This window comes from Oxyura jamaicensis, chromosome 26, assembly GCF_011077185.1.
Source record: "Oxyura jamaicensis isolate SHBP4307 breed ruddy duck chromosome 26, BPBGC_Ojam_1.0, whole genome shotgun sequence".
Classification (NCBI taxonomy): Eukaryota; Metazoa; Chordata; class Aves; order Anseriformes; family Anatidae; genus Oxyura; species Oxyura jamaicensis.
Genome location: NC_048918.1, coordinates 4,901,034 through 4,916,980, shown reverse-complemented (window position 1 = coordinate 4,916,980; position 15,947 = coordinate 4,901,034). Strand labels below are relative to the sequence as shown.

The window sequence follows — 15,947 nt, the reverse complement described above, 5'->3', positions numbered from 1 at the left end:
GTTATCAGGCACAGCATCAGGACCTTGTCACTTTTGCTGCTCTGCCCCACTGCAGCAACGGAGCAAGGCAAGTGTTAAGCACGGGCTCCACCGAGATGGGGAAATAACCAAATAACCAGAGTGAGCAGAGCCTGGGGGTACTGGGGCGCTCGGCAGCGAGCTCGGGGCTCCAGCTGCCTCCCTCCTGCATGCTGCTCATTTTTCATCCTGAATACAGCTGCTGCCAGCGTCTCTTTCCTACCCCTGTTCCTGCCAGTTTTATGAGGAAAAGAATAAAGAGGGGAAACAGATAACTGCAGAGGTTCATTTGCCAATTGTCAGGCAGACGGTGCATCAGAAATAGAGTCATCGGTCTGCTTCCTCACCGCGCTGGGCTGCGCAGGCATCTTATCATTAGCGACATCATTTATTCATGGCTCCCCGAGCCACCCTCCTTTTTGGAGGAAGGGACCCGCTGATGTTCCCATTTTTGCCAGGGTTGCTCTGGCCTTGATGAGCTTGCTCTGGCTGCAGGTGGGGTGGGAGAAACGGCCTTTCCTGCCGACCCCAACCTCTGCCCGTGGGATAGGCTTCCCGTGGCCAGCGGGCTGCGATCGATCGGATCAGCAAGGGCAGGCGCAGGCAGCGGGGTCTGCCTGGTGCCGTGGGCTGCCCCTCTCCCTTTAGCTCGGTAATTAGGAGCTCTCGGAGAGAGGGAATAGAGAGGTCACGCATGGAGTGGGCCTATTAACCCTGTCCCTTGCCAGGACCCCGTGGAGAAGTGCCCTTCAAGCAGCTGCTCTCCTGCAGCTTCCAGTAGAGCAACGCTCCCCGTCCTCCTCCGCTGCCCTGGCGTGGGTTGGGGTTTGCCTCCTATGGGAACTTTTCTTCTTCAGCCTTGCTGGAAAACAATGCCAGAGAGTAAATCTTGCTTGGGAGCGCTGGGCAAATCATCTCTTTCACGTGATAGGAAGCCACTGCAGTGGTTCACCTGGTGCACCCTCGCAGATTTTTGCCATTCCCCGCTCGGAGGCCGGCTCTTGCTGGGTTCCTGTCAGTGCTTCTGGCCGACTGTGGCAGCCAGTTCCTCATTTGGGGGGTTTTGAGGATCTCCCCCCTCGCTTCCAGCCTTGGTACGAGCTGAGCACTACCGATTTTTATGCAAACCACTTTATTTTGTGATTTCAGTCCAAGCCCGCTCGGCCTCCCGGCTGCTCCTGGAGCTGTTCTGTAGGTACACTCCGCAGCAGTCGGCAGGATCCCCCTGCAGCCACCGGGTCTGGTCCTGCACTGACGCCAGCGAGATTTATGGAAATGTATGCACAACTTCCTCAGGCTCTGATGGAGCAGAAATAGTTTCATGGCATTATTTGCCTAAAATGCCACTGTTTTGAGTGCTGAACCTGGACAGTGAGAAGCTGATGTCAAAGGAGCTGTTTATAGCAGGACCTGATATGGCTTCTGGGGACAAGTGACTTAGCAGGGCAGCTCTGGGAACATTAATGCAGCAATTCTGAAGTTTTTGTAAGCTCTGAGCCTGTATTGCCTCTGCTTTCCGTCAAAGCAGTGCCGCAGCCCCAGAGCTGCTCTTTGATTCTGCTTCTCCCGTGTAGCAAAACAGCAGCCCAAGGAAACGCAGGTAAAGATGAAAGCTAAACTCTTTGCCTAACTTTCTCTGGCTGTAAAGCTATTGCAGCTTGTATTTCAATATCGGGGGCCCCTAGTTGGTTTTCCTGGTTTCCCAGGGGAGCTTCCAAGCCTCGGGCAGCAGTGTTTGCTCTGCGGGACGCGCAGGGAGGGGACGTGGGTATGCGAAGCGCTGACGTGGTGGTGGCACCGAAAATTTGAAGAACGGGGATGTTGCAGGGAAGGTTTGATGGGTGAAAAACCACCATGTTGTGACTTGGGACCTACCGAAACCCCTAACTGAAGTAAACCCCAGATGAGCAATGTTTCTCCTGCTCCCCTCCTGGCAGCCTGCCGTCGGCTCCGGGGCGCCCATCGCCTGCCCTGCGGCTCGCTGGCCAGGAGTCACCCCCGGCTTGGGGAAAGGAATGTGAAAGGGCTGTTGTGTAAACTAACCACTGTCTGAACAGACTTTGTTTTCAATGTAAATCTGCTACAGGGAGTGATTTAACCTTCATTTCTTCTTTTTTTTTTCTTATTTCATTAAATAAGATTTATACAGGTATAGGGCTGGAAAGGTCATCTGTCCCCTGGGCTGTGGGAAGATCTCTGCGCCTTCCTCCCTCTTCCCACTCCTGCTTTGCCCCTTGTTTCAGGGTGGGAAAGCTCCACAGCTGGGGTTTGTTGCCTTTCTGGAGAGATAATTTATATCTGCATGGTACACACGGGTTCAGGAGTATTTCAGCTGAGCCTCCAAGCCCCCCTCAGCTACGGTGGAGCACCCTGAGGGGCAGGACGGGGTCATTCCCCTCCTCTACTCCCCTGGGAAAGCCCGGGGTGAGGCTGCTGATGGCCAAAGCAATGTTTGGGGTTTGGGCTCAGGTTCTGCACTTGACGTACTGCTGACCATTTGCTCTGCACTCCTTCTGCAGGCTGCTTTCATACCTCTAAAATGAGATGTTTTATATTTGTCTCATTTGCTGGTGAGTTATGAGACTGAATGAGTTGTTTGTTTTTTTTTTTGCCAAGCTCAGGCCATGACCCAGCTCTGAGCACAGCACCCAGCGAGCTGTGGCCCTGCTCACCCCGCTTCCTCCCATCCAGGCGCTGAGCTCCAGCAGGCTCCAAAGTTTGCAATCCAAGGCAGCAGGGCTGGAAACGAGGTTTTGCAGCTTTCTTTGCAGCAGCCTGCTCTCCGGGGCTTTCCTGAACCCAGAAAGCAGATGGCTGGCCTCAGCTCCATAAGGGCTGGAGGCTGCGACGTGGGGACGAGGGACTCGTGTTGCCATCACCTTTAGCAGCGCTGCCTTTCATCGTTAGCGCGTAAATGCCACCAAGCACCCAGGAATTACCCATCTATGATCTCTTCATTAGAGGAGCCTTCTGATCAGGTTAATCTCGCCTTCCCCGTGTGGAAGGGAGGATGCTGAGCAGCACCAGGAGTGTAGGTAGAGCGAGTCTCCGCACAGGAAGGATGCTCCGAGCACCAGGTTTCGAGTGATTTGGAAGCGATTGCTTGGCTCTGGCACAGAAATAGCGGTGTTGAGGGACTGGTCCTGGGCAGCAGGTGCCCTGGGATGTTTGTGCTGGAGATGCTGCCTGGTGGGGCCCTCGTCAGGAAGGGATGGAGGGGAGGAAGCTCCCAGCCTGATGCGTTTTTTCCAGCCTCTCGGTGGTCTGCTCTCCTCTGGGGAAGGATAAGCCAACGTGAGCGTGGGGGAGGGCGGAGGAAATGCATTTCAGCAGTAAATATGGCCTTGTTATTTATCAATGCGGAGTAATTGAAGTAATTTCATGTCGTTTTTAAATGCAGTGCCTAGGGATCTAATCTATCTGTCTAATATTAATGGGTAATATTTGGTTGCCTCATTCATTCATTACTGTTTTCATTAAGACTCTAATCCTATTTAGGAGTCTGTTTGTCATCTTAAACTCCTCTGTTTTATCTTAGCCTGCCACAATCCTTTTTAACAACTTAACTGAATTCATGAGTTCTAGGCTAGCAGCTTGGGGGAAGGGGCCTCTGCTGTCTAGCATGTGGTTTTCATAGGGAGAGAGGAAAAACAGACGGCTGAAGGCAATCGCAAGCAGCAGGCACGGAGCTCGCCTGTGATACATAGCGCCGAGATCTCGGTCTTTCAGAACAGATCGAGATGACTGCATCTCGGAGCACGGAGCTCCCTTCTCTGCCACACACTGCGCTGACACCTACTTTGAAGCCTGCAGCGTTCCCAGACCTGTACGAGGAGCTGCTCGGAGCGAGGCCGTCGCTTGTAACCGCTCGGGGAGCTCCCAGCCAGGCCCTCTCAACCCCCCCGAGCCATTCATGCTCCCAGTCGCTATTGCAGCACAGGGCTTTTAGGGTGTCTGCTCGAAAAAACTTCCCTAAAAACCTTCCCATAGGTTGTTTGTCCTGACTTATGAAGTGTAGGGCCTTCCCGTGCCCGCCTGGGTGCCTACCGGCACGGGATTCCTATCTGTTGGACCGGGAGCAGGTCCTGGGGGACAGCCACGGTGCAGCAGGAGGACTGCTGGTCCTGCTGTCCCTGCTACCCCTCGTGCTGCAGATACTCGTAGCAGGGTTCCGCTTTGGCTGTTCCCATTTCAGCTCTAAGGGCACCGTGGCCGTTTTCTGCTGGAATTTGCATGCGATAGAAGACAATGACCTGGTGTTCTTCTGCCTAGAGCCCTACAGAGCATCGCACAGAAGAACTAATGAAATCTCCTGGCTCACTGGGAGATTTCTCTCCTAGAAGAGAGCCAAGATGCCCCTGCCTGTGCTGTGCCACCAGTGTGACTGCTGTGGCTGAAAGCAGCCTCGTCCCTTCGCTCCCACAGCCGTCACCTCTCCCAGGGCTCCTCCAGAGCGGGTCCAGGGGTCGTGGTGCCGAGGTCCCCACGTCCCCATTGTCAGGGCACTTTGGGGACACCAGCAGCGGGGCTGTGCCGTGCATGCCGCGAGGTGTCCGAGGCTAATGAGGGTCCTGGGGAATCGAGCCGCTTGCTCTTAATGACTCTCCGGCTATCTTCTGTCTAAAACAGTAATTTTAATAAGCGCGGCCCAGTTGCAAGTGTTCGTCCAACACCTAATTACATTGGTTATAACTCCAGAATTATTCAGAATTCTATTTTTGTCACTTGCTTGCAAAATAGGGAAAGAAGTGCATGTTTTATAATTATTCACCTTAATTAATTTTCTAAGCTTCTGTTAAAACTTCTAAATGACTGCAGGGAGTGTGCTACGAGTTACGTGGCAGCAAGGCAAAGTGCTGAACACGGGGGCCGTGAACTGATGCGAGATAAAAGTTTACTGTGTTGGATTGATCCCCACCTGAGCCCAGAAATTTTGGAAAGCGTTCTCCTTTTATCCTTATTAATTAGTTCCCGGGAGGCTCGGGCTAGTCAGTGCTGCACAAAGAAAATTTCCTTTTGGCAGGGGGGTCTTGCTGTGCAACTTGCCATTTGTCAGAAGCCGGTGCCAACGCTCCAAGAAAGCCACTTCTGAGGACAGCAGCACCGTGGGTCCCAGGGGGGTGCCCTGGGGAGAGGCGATGTGCTCCCGGCCAGCTGGGTGCCAACGGCTCATCCTGCAGAGCACGAGGCCGGGGGGCTTCGGTTGCTCGGGGACCCTGCGGCTCTGCTGCCCGCACAGAGCTGAGGCCTCACAGCACGGATGGAAGGAGTCCTGCAGCACGTTCAGGACCTCCCTCAAACTTCTCCGTGGTTGGGAACAAAAATGCAAATCCCTCAAGGAACAGTGATTTTCCAGGGAAAGAACCACTTGGGTGTATTACAGTGTAGCCCGGTTTTCTTTGTGGAGACCCCAGCTTTAGCATCTCGTTCCTCGTTATCAGCTTGTGTTAATGTTTAACACATCCTTTCCTTGCCAAGACAGTCGAGTTTCTCTGGAGCAGTTCGGTGGAAGCCCGGAGCAGCTCAGTGCCAATATTTCAGCCAGTGTTTTTATTCCTATGGTGGATGAAAGAATCACTTTCTGATTTTGCCCACGCCACGTAAATGAGCTTGTCCTGGTAGCCCACTCTCCCGTACCAGCAGCCACGTGCCGCTGGCAGAGCCGCGGTTCCACTGCACGTCCCCAGCTCCCTGCTTGCAGATGGTCCATGTGAAGCAGTGGGGGGAGCCGATGCTGCCAAGGCTCTTTGGAGCTGATGCTGTAGCACGCAGGCTCACGCTGCCATGCTGTGGGGAGCCTTGGAGCAGCTGGCAGGCACGTGAGTGCCGGCACATGGTCCAAACCACTGCGTGCGCACCACGATGCTCATAGTGTCTGCAGCAAGAGATGCTGGGGGTAGGAAGGGTGGCTGGGGTGCTCCGTGGGAGGGTTTCCAGGCTGCCAAAACCAGGCAGGGTGCATGGACAGGACCATTCCCAAGGACTGCAGGATCCCCATGCTGGGCTATGTTCAGCTGCTGGGTTTGTTCGGTGACAGTGGGAGCGTGGTCGGTGCCGTGCCCAGTGAGCGGTGCCCTTCCCATGTCACCTCCTGCACGATCTGCGCTGTGCTAAGGACCTCGGAGGAGCTGGGAGATTGAACTGATGGAGAATTCAGTGCACAGCTGTGGGCAGCCCATGTCTGGGAGGAAAAATCCATTCCCCCTCCTCTAGGTTTATATGATGCCGTGCTTCCCCTGGGAGTGGGGATGTGATCTCTGCCTGGCACTTTGTTATCCTGACAAATCTTGCTCAGATGTTTCGTGCTGATGCAATGATTAACTGGAGTTGTGGTGAACCACAGGAAAGTGGTTGTCTGCCCATGTGCCAGAACACGGGGCTGCTGCAAGCCTGAGTCCTGCTGGCTGGGGTGGGGTAGATGGAGGAACCTCTGGTGTCAGGATGATTTTTCAGCTTCGTTAAGCCCTACTCTGGGACATTTGATGTTTTTCCACTCTCTCTGGCATCCCAGAGGAGGCTGCCCTTACTTTTTTCCCACCTCCCTCAGGAGTCTAGCACAGAACATGGGGGCAGCAGTAAGGCAGCAGGAGCCAGGTATGCAGGGAGAGGGTCTGGTTGTTCCCTAGGACAGCCATCTGATTGCCTGTGACCCGACACAGCTTGTCCTAGTAAGATGCTAATGAGGTTCTTGGAGCAGTAAAGCCGAGCTCATTGAAAAGGTTGCTCGGATCAGAGTTTAAGGAACTTTCTCCGCGTGCTTCTGCAGCGCTGTAATTAAATAATCCCTTTGTAGCCATGGAAACATTGTCTCGGTGTCCTCTCCCACTCGCTGCTCCTCTGCCAAAAGTTACAGGCGTTGATTTGCTTCTGACAGCCCCATGGTGCCTCTGGGGACCTTCCCTAAGGGGCGGTGTGGGAGAGGAGAGCGGGGTCCCCCCGCTGGGGACGGCTCCCTGCAGCCCCCAGCTTGTGCCGTGTACCCTCAGATGAGCTCTGCCTGCCCCAAGGGGCTCAGCAGCACGGCACAGTGGTGCTGTGGGGACGCTCCTCGGCGCTCTTCAGTTGACACCTTCCCCTTTGCTTTCCTCCTGTTCGCCTGCTGCCCCACACCCTGCTCGCTGCAGGCACCAGCCTGGAGCACGTCTGAGCTCTGCTCGGGCTCAGAGCCTGCCGTCTCTGGGCAGGGCAGAAGGGGTCTGCAGCACCTTGGCTTCTACAGCAGAGCAGCAAGTGCTTCCCAGTCCCTCACGGTGGCTTTTCCTGGTGGAAACTTAAGGACTTGGGATTCAAGCATTGCTGTTTGAGGAGGCATGGAAAAAAAAAAAAAAAAAGAGTTTGACAAACCTTTTACAGACTTCTGAGGAAGTTTCATGTTGTTTTCCCCAGCTCTGTCAGCCTGACTCCATCACAACTGGACCTGACAAGTCCTTGCTCCTTCCCACACTTCTTCGCGTCTCCTGCAGCCGCACAAAGCAGTGGTTTTTCTTTTCATGAATGAAGAAAAAAAAACATCTCAGTGGAAAGTTCATCAAGTTTGGGCTCCTGCTCACTGAGTGATGGATAGCTTTAATTACACTGAACTGGTTGGCATCTCCACTTCACTCCCCAAAGTCATTAAAAATAGATTTTCTGTGTGAGCTGCGGCAGCCCTTGGCTCTCGGGGCAGGGTGATGGAATGCCCTGGGGCTGTCCCAGTCTGCAGGGCAGAGGCCTGTGCTGGAGCAGGCGTAAGCTGTGGAAACTTGGCTTTGTTTGGTTCTGGATGTGTTTATGTGTATTTATGCATTTGGAATGGGATTCTTGCGCTTATTGTATTTTTTTTTTTTTCTGGGGTCTGGCAGAGTTTGAGTTCATGTGTTTTGGATAGCCTTTATTGATTTCCTTTGTTTTGTTTTGTTTTTGGCTGATGTTGTGGTCAGCCAGTCAAAGAAAGCAGTAATGAGACTTTACATTTAATTATTGAGAAGTAGGTTCGTAAATGGGGAACCAAGAAACTCAACAGCAGAGCTTGGGCACAGGCAGGAGGAAGAGACACAGCGGTGGGGCTGGAGGGAGGAGGGCTCTGCCCTGGGGAGGCTCCCAAGGAGCCGGGGTCTTGGCTCTTGCCCCTCTTGGTGTCCCCCTTGTTGGTGCTGCTCAGCTGAGGGCTGCAGAGGCTGAACTGCTCTACCAGTTGATTTGCTGTTGAGCACACCGATGCAGAGTGCCCGTTGTCCTTTCCTCTCCCTGACACAACTCGATGCCTGCTTCGTTCTCTCGCAGCCCTTGCGGTGCCCCCAGGCGCTGCAGGGATGCTGCCGCCCACCTTGCAGCAAGGAGGTGCAGGTATTGATGTTTCATTTAGGAAAATCGCTGCCTGCATCTGCTTGGCCTCAGGACATCTCGGCTCGTGTTTTGGAGAGCAGGAACAGAAATCTCAGGGCATCCAAACTCCATATTCACTTTGGAAAGCTCGAGGCAGAGGGCTGCAGTCAGGAGCCCCGCACGCCCTGGGGATAAGCTCATCGGTCCAGGCAGCAGAGCTTTCCTGGGGTTTGGGCTGGGGTGGAAAATGCGCTCCTGGAGCAGCGATAGACCCTCAGGATGTTTGCTGTGAGTGCCAGGAACATTTCCCTGGCCCATCTTCTCTAGTGTAAATAAAGAGAGGTATTTGCATTTAAAAACTAAACAGTGCAAACCAAAGCCCTCTCCAAATAAACCATCCTGCTCCACGCAGCCTTGCCCCCGGGGATGGGCGAGGATGAGAGCAAACAGACGGGGCCGTGCCAGGCGCCGGCCGTGCAGAGCTGCGAGGTGCTGTCAGAGCTCCTGGTGCCATCGGAGCGGGGCCGGGGCAGGCAGGGCACAGCAGGTCTGAGGCACCGGGTTCCACGTCTTCTGCTCTCTCCTCGGTGCAGTGGTTCACACGCACAAATGCTTTGGTCTGCTAACGATAATTAGGCCTGCAGAGAACAGCTTAAAAATACTTAAAGCCAAGAGAGCGTTTCCAGCCTGCCATCAGGCAGGGGAAGGGAGTCTGAGCCTTGCTTCTGTACTGGCTGTGGAGGAAACAGCCTTCAGTTTTGTGTTTGTGGTAGGCACAGGATAACATGCAGATATATCCTGTTGATGGACGTGTCTTGTTTTTCCATTAAAATGAAACATTCTGTAGAGCGTTGGAGCCTTTCAGGTAGTTGGATGGTTGAATGTGTTGGTTCTGGGAGAGCTGGGCAAACGCTGCAACCCCCCAACGTTTTTCATGCAAACATTTAAATGACTTCTGCCCGCAATCTTTTTGAGCTTCTTCGGTTGACCACTTAATTGGGTGTTGTGGGTTCCCTGGCATTAATTCTCAGGGTGAATTTCGAAGTTGTAGGCCTAAGCACTTGAGAAGAGCAGGTGAAAAATTCCCTCCCAGAGCCCTGGGCCTTCCTCCAGGCAGGGGCCAGGAGCCCGACCAAGCACCCAGCTGGGGCTGTGGGTGCTGTGCGGGGGCTGTGTGGGGGCTGTGGGTGCTGTGCGGGGGCTGTGCGGGGGCTGTGGGTGCTGTGCGGGGGCTGTGGGGGCTGTGTGGAGGCTGTGGGTGCTGTGTGGGGGCTGTGGGTGCTGTGTGGGGGCTGTGGGTGCTGTGCGGGCTCTGAGCTGCCTGCAGGCTTCTGCTGCGCTCATCAGAGATTGAATGTGCCGAGGAGGTGAAGGGGTGAAATCGTCAGCCCTGAGTTATGCAGGCATTAAAAAGAAAGGATCAAATGGTCCCGTTTGGGCTGGAAATCTGTGATTCGAGGAATCGCTCAAAATTCCTGTGTAATTTTTAAAGAATTATCACGTACAGAAGCCACAGCTTCTGAGCTGAAAAAGAACCCAAATGCATAACATAAAATGATCTGCACCAAACTGTTATTCGTATAATTCAAATCCTCCGTTATTTATAGAGCGCCGCGAGAGCACACAGCTCCTCACAAACACGAAAGCAGCCCTGAGCTGCATACAAATGGCAGGGACAGATCCTGCAGAGCCTCACCCCGTGGGTAGGAGGAGATCAGCAACACCCCATGGGTTTGGGATCGGCGAGAGGAGCCCTGCAAGGAGCTGGACAGATTTTAGGCAAAGCCCTTTGACCTTGCTTGGGGTATCCTGCGGCCACTGGTGGCTCCCACGGGGGCTGCTCAGAGCCGCGCTGGCTCCCACGGGCAGGTTGGGTGCTGGGCACCCTGGGGGAGCTGCTGCTGCTGGGAGTGAGCTGCCCCCACACCAACGTGATGCCTGTGAGGGGCTTTGCATGCCTAGGTGGAAGAAACCTCACCAAGCGTCTGCTCGTGCTGCTGTAAACTGAGCCTTTCACAGGCACCTGGGGAGGTGCCTGCTGTGTGCACAGGGCGAGAAGTCCCCCCCCCGGAGGGTGTCCCGTGGACATCAGTTTAATGTAAGGCTGTGTGATGTTGACGGTGGTGTTGACTGATGTGAATTGCACGTGCAGAATGAGACAAGGTCAGAAATAGCTCGAACGCTGGGTGAGACACAGTAGAGGGCTAAAATGGAGCTGCCCACCCTTGCAGGAGGTCAGAGCCTCCCCAGAGGGGAGGCAGCCGCGGCTCTGCCTGGGCACCATGGGGAGAGCTTCCTTCTGGCCTTACACCTCCGTGTCACTCCTTCACCCCATGTTTCTCCGTTTCTGAAGCTCTTTGTGCAGCCAGCTGGGGCTAAACGCGTGCACATCCCACCCAGCTCTGCCTCTCACCCACCCACTGCTCACTTACCCCGCACACATCCCACAGGCTCCGGCTCCGCTAAAAACCCTAAACCCCCGCCCGAGTTCTGTTTCAGGCAAAAGCTGTTAAGTAGGGCTCAGGAAACAAGAAGAATAGCAGCCCCATTGGTGTCGTGTTTAGAGAGGAACTGGGTTCTCACTGTGTCAACAGCACTTGGCGTGAAAGTGGCCTTTGTCTGGCACACACTGCTCCTTTCACCCCGCGCCCCAGCTGCTGCCCGCCGGCCGCTGCGGTGACGGATGGGGAGGCTGCGGGTGGGTGGGTGGCAGGGCTGGGACCCCCCCTGGGACCCCAGGATAGGTGAGCACCCGTGGGAGCACAAGGTGTGCTCGGACCTGCCTGAGCAGGCAGGCTTTACACCTTCCCTTTAAAGCGAACCAAGACGCTGCTTTTGCTCGCTTCCATCCCTAACACCAGGGAATCCTTTTCCTTGAATTTTGCCTTTCCATTTCCCTTCAATTTTGTATGAAAGCGTTATGCGTGCACCAGTTTAAGGGATCCCAAAGCAGGAGCAGCAGACTGGTTTTGCTACTGGGTTTTATTTCTGAATTATATAGGGTCTTCTTAATTCATGATACATATACCATGGCCCCACAGCCTTTTGCACAAGCACTAAACGTTAACTTGGCTCCTGTGAATTCCCAGCCACGCTGCTCTGCTGGGTGGGCATGGGGAGGGCACTTGGGAGCATGCAGCACCTTGGCTTCCTCGTGTGGCCACCTGCAGGTGACGGCTTCGTGCCTCAGTCCCTGCCGGCTCCTGTTGTTGGCCGACTTCTGCACAGGTGTGAGAATTAATTCAATGTTTGTGACTCGCTTTTGCGCTGCTTGAGCCAGGCTCCCCCAGGAGAAGCCGCTCCTGGTTCTGCCTGCCCGCCGTGCCGACAGACGCGCTGAGCCTGTGCTTCTCCCTTTCAGGTGTCCCGGGTGCCCGTGGAGTCCTGCGAGCAGTACACGACCTGCGGGGAGTGCCTGAGCTCGGGAGACCCGCACTGCGGCTGGTGCACGCTCCACCACATGTAAGTCCAGCCTCGGCCGCCGCATTTGCACCAGTGGCGGCGATGGTAAAAGCAGATTTCATAACCCCCAAGAGCCTCCCCCACTTGCAAAAAGTGAATTCGGATGAAGTCCCTTGAATCCATTCTTCCCTTCTCTGGGTGTTTCCTGCATTGCAGTGTGAACGCCACTGAAAACCCCTGAGCTCCTGTGAAGAGGTAAAGGAAGAGAAATCCTTTCTTTGGGAGAGGAGGATTGCACATAGCATGCGGGGTGGGGGCCGTGGGATGCCAGAGAAAAGCAGAATTAAAGCCTGGGGGAGCAGAGCCCTCACATTTTGCATGCTCCTCCTGGCTGCCCAAGCCGCCAGTCCCTCCTGATTAATGGGAAACGTTGAGAGGCAACAGGAGGCTTGCTTAGATGAGCAGGGCTTCGCTTTCAGTGAGGTTACAGCACTGGAACAGAGCAGAGCACCGAACCCTATTAAACATAGCTGGAAGAGATGTTTAAATTCAGCATGGCAAGGTCAGAGAGCATCTGCTGCAGCCGTCCCCGTTGGGGCAGACCCGGCCGGGGCAGCAGGGCCAGGGGCTGGCAGCACTACTGCACACCACCAGGCACCGCGGGCTGAGGGCTGGTGCTTTCAGGGGAGCTGCAGGAAACGCGCTCTGCATTCAGGAGGTGTCTGTGTTCTTTCTTTCCCCTGCCATAAGAAGGATCACTTCCTACAGCGGAAGGGGACCACCAGGCAAACGCCGATGCGGGGAGGAGGGGCGAGCCCGGAGGATGCTGGAGGAGAGGAATAGAAATCCCTCCGGCCCCGTGCCAGCCTGCAGAGCAGCCCCCTGAGCTGCATGGAAATCGGGGCGGAGGCAGAGTTCAGGGACCCGCACAATAACACTTGGCCACATGCCTGAGCAGCAGGTGTTGGAGGGTGAGAGAGGAAAAAGGCAGGCTCTTGCGCAAAATCCGGCCTGGATTAGGGACCTGCGTGCTTTGGGGTGCAAACCCAGCTCCCAGCACCCAACAGGCTCTGCTTGGTTTGCAGAGCTGGTAATGCACCCAGGGAGATGCAGGAAAACCCTCGAGGTGCTGAGCATCCAGCCCTTGCTTTCTCTGGGCTGGGGGCACAGTGAGAGCAGCCCCTGGTGCCCCTGCCAGGAGCACGGTGCTGTGGGGCGCAGAGTCTGGGCACCTCCATTTTTATGTTTCCTCTCAGAGGAGCCTGCCCAGCCCTATAGCGGAGCCCCCAGATGTGTTGTCGTGGTGGGAAGCCTTCACTGCCACAACAGCTTTGAAACAGAGAGGTTTTTTCAGGTTTTTCAGATGTCTCAGTGCCAGGGCAAGGCAGTTCAAACACATCGGTGGTGTGGTGGTGCCGGGCACTTTACCTGGGAAGCAGGTAAAGGTTAACTTAATTTTGCAGGGAGAAACCCCTCAATGTCAAGAGGAGAGAAAAGTGCTGTTTCCTCTGCCCTCAGCCACGACATTTAGGCATTGACATCTTGCACAAGCACTTCGTTCCCTGATGGTATTTCTCAACCCTCCCTTCAAGTGTCTGCACTTTCCCAGCCTGCTTAGAGCAATGATCATTTTTTAGCCTTTGTCTTTAGCTGTAAATAATTGAGTTTATCTTGCTCTTCCTGAAGCCTCTGTCATATTTGTTGGGAGGCCCCAGGCTCTGGCGTGTTTCTGTTTAACTTGTCAGCTCTCCTCTCATTCTCGCAGATCCCCCTTCCAGCCGGACCAGCTGCTCCTTGGCCGAGCAGAAGGGCTGCGGTCAGGGTGGGATGCTCGCGCTGTTTTCTGAGGGCTGGTGGGAGGGTGAGGAGCAGAAGGACAGAGGCTTGGGTCCTTGATGCAGCAGGAGAGGGGACGGCCTCGTGAGCAACGTGGCCATCAACAGCACCTGGGCAAGCATGGGTGTGATAAAAAACAGCACTGATCGGGGGCTGAAATCCCATTGTTTCTCCCCATTGCGTGTTATGGGATTTGCCTCCCTGGGGTTCGGGGTCTGTGCCCTGCAAGACCCCCAGCAGCTGCTTCTGAATTGTAAATGGTGATGTACTGGGCCTGTGAGCAGGTACAAGCGTGAGACAAATGGGTGGAGCAGCCCCCGTTCCAGGCGGCGCTGGGTGGAGTGTTGCTGCCAGCCAGAGAGGTTTTACACAGCCAATAATGAGAGGAAAGCAAAAGGATCCGAGCTGTCCTGGAATGAAAATTTCATTATCTGGGACTGCACAAACCTTTCCCTGTGTGATCATTACACGTTATTGTCTCTTAGCAGCCCGAGTCAGGGATTAAGGCTCTGCTGTACAGCAGGATGCTTGCACAGGCATGTGCACGCTTAGAATTTAAGAGCAGTGATGCTCATGGACGAGCTACCTGTGAGGATTAAACCAGTGAGCACAAGCAGAAGTCAGTCACACGTGAGGTGCTGGCTGCTCGGGCACCTCTGGTGGTGTGGAGGTGTGGGCAAGGGATCGCTCGTTTTTCGTCCTGCTAGAACCGCGCTCCTCAGGAGCAAGCAGAGGCCTCGAGGAGGTTGTTAAAGAGTCTCTTCAGCCCAGTGGGATTTGAAACCTGCAAGGCTCTTCCATATGCTGCTCTCTGCAAGTCTGTTATTGTCTACAGACCTATTTATCTCTGTTAGGGCTGTTGCCATAAATAGTATGATAAAAAAGAGCCATTCCGGCGAGTCAATGAGATAAAGGCTCCAGTCAAGAGCTCACTTTAAAGCTATCTTACAGATTCACTTAAACCTCAATAAGTCTTCCGTTGGCAGTGTTCATATTTAGCTCCATTAAGCTCCAAAAAAATAAAGAGGGGTGAGAGGAAGAGAAGAACAGCAGCAGTGTTTGCTGGCTATCACGCTGGGGTTTGTAAGGGAAGGCATAAACTTCACTGTTCTTAACCAAAAGCCAACAGCCCACCCTCTCAGCACTGCAAGCCCTGATTTTGGGCACCACAAGCCCAGATTATGGGTGCTGCAAGCTCTGATTTTGTGAGGCGCCCGCCAGCTGCTCGTGGAGAGATGCAGCGTGGCAAAACTTGGGCTCTGCATGGGCAGGAGGCGTTTCTGCTAACACCTGCGTGTCTTTGAGGCTGCCCAGGCCTCTGCGAAGGGAAGCAGGGAAACAAGCAGTCTGACAGCAGCACCTCGTTAAGTAGCGAATGCACTCGGAACGCTGTCGTGGAGCTGGCCGGTGGCACGTGGGTCTGTCTGGTGGCAGCATCTGGATCCTCTGACCTTTGCACCGTGATTTTAACTAGGGTCCAGGATCATCGCTGAGCAAAAAGTGATGAAGTTTGCTGATAGTTTATTAACACCATTAACATCAAAAGGCCAATATGTCACCGGCTGCCGGGGAGCAGCTTTTGAAGAACAAGATTTTTCCTGAATTGCATGAAATAGAAAATCCCTGAGGGATCCCAGTGCGGTGCTGCATTGTCTGGTACCCGTCTCGAAACGTTAATAATTCTTCCCTGGTCTCCTGGTGGGCACTCATCTACCCACTGTAATTAACTTAGGCGCACATTTTCCCTTCAGCAGTTATAACTGCAGCCTGAGCCCTGGCCGTGCTCATTCCCTTCATTTAGGAACTGCTTCTGCCCTGCTTCACCTTCTTGTTCTCGTACTGGACTTATTTTTCACATCTTACCTGATTCTGCCTCAAAATTTCAGTTCACTCTGAGGACACCTGCCATACAAAAACAGGGATAACGAGCTGCGAGGAGCAGTCCTGGTCCCTTGGCATGCCCAGAGGGTTGCGTTCCTGATGGTAGGAATGGGAGAGAGCAGGGATGCTGAGGCAGGACAGCTGCCCAGAGAACTGTGCGCAGCCTCAGGAGAGGAAATCCCAGGTTCTGGCACTGCTCTTCAGCACCAGGAAAAGACAATTAATGAGCTATGTGGTTTTGGTTTAATTGGAACGAGACATCTTCTTGGTGTGCTCCCTGTTGTTGCTTTAAGTTTTAGTTTCTGTGCAGCTTAGGAATTTATAGCTTGCAGGAATGAGGTGTACAGAGGACTGGCATGAGCACAGAATATTTGTGTGCTCTTTGGTCCTAACCTGGGGAGTCTGTGCCTGGACCCGGTGCAGATCATCGCCCCCGGCCCTGCTCATGCTTACATGGCCGGGGCTCTGCTCTCTCGGGCCAGCCGTAGCCCTGGTGCTGATGGATG

General features: G+C 54.3%; 1 protein-coding gene across 2 annotated transcripts in view; it reads left to right on the top strand.

Annotated features, from left to right (window-relative positions):
- Positions 1–15,947, top strand: part of PLXNA2 (plexin A2) — a 153,503-nt gene that overhangs the window by 83,621 nt on the left and 53,935 nt on the right. For both annotated transcript variants that reach the window (XM_035346793.1, XM_035346794.1), the window contains exon 5: positions 11,684–11,784. In XM_035346793.1, the coding sequence (XP_035202684.1) occupies positions 11,684–11,784 (101 nt within the window). The remainder of the gene's footprint in view (positions 1–11,683; positions 11,785–15,947) is intronic.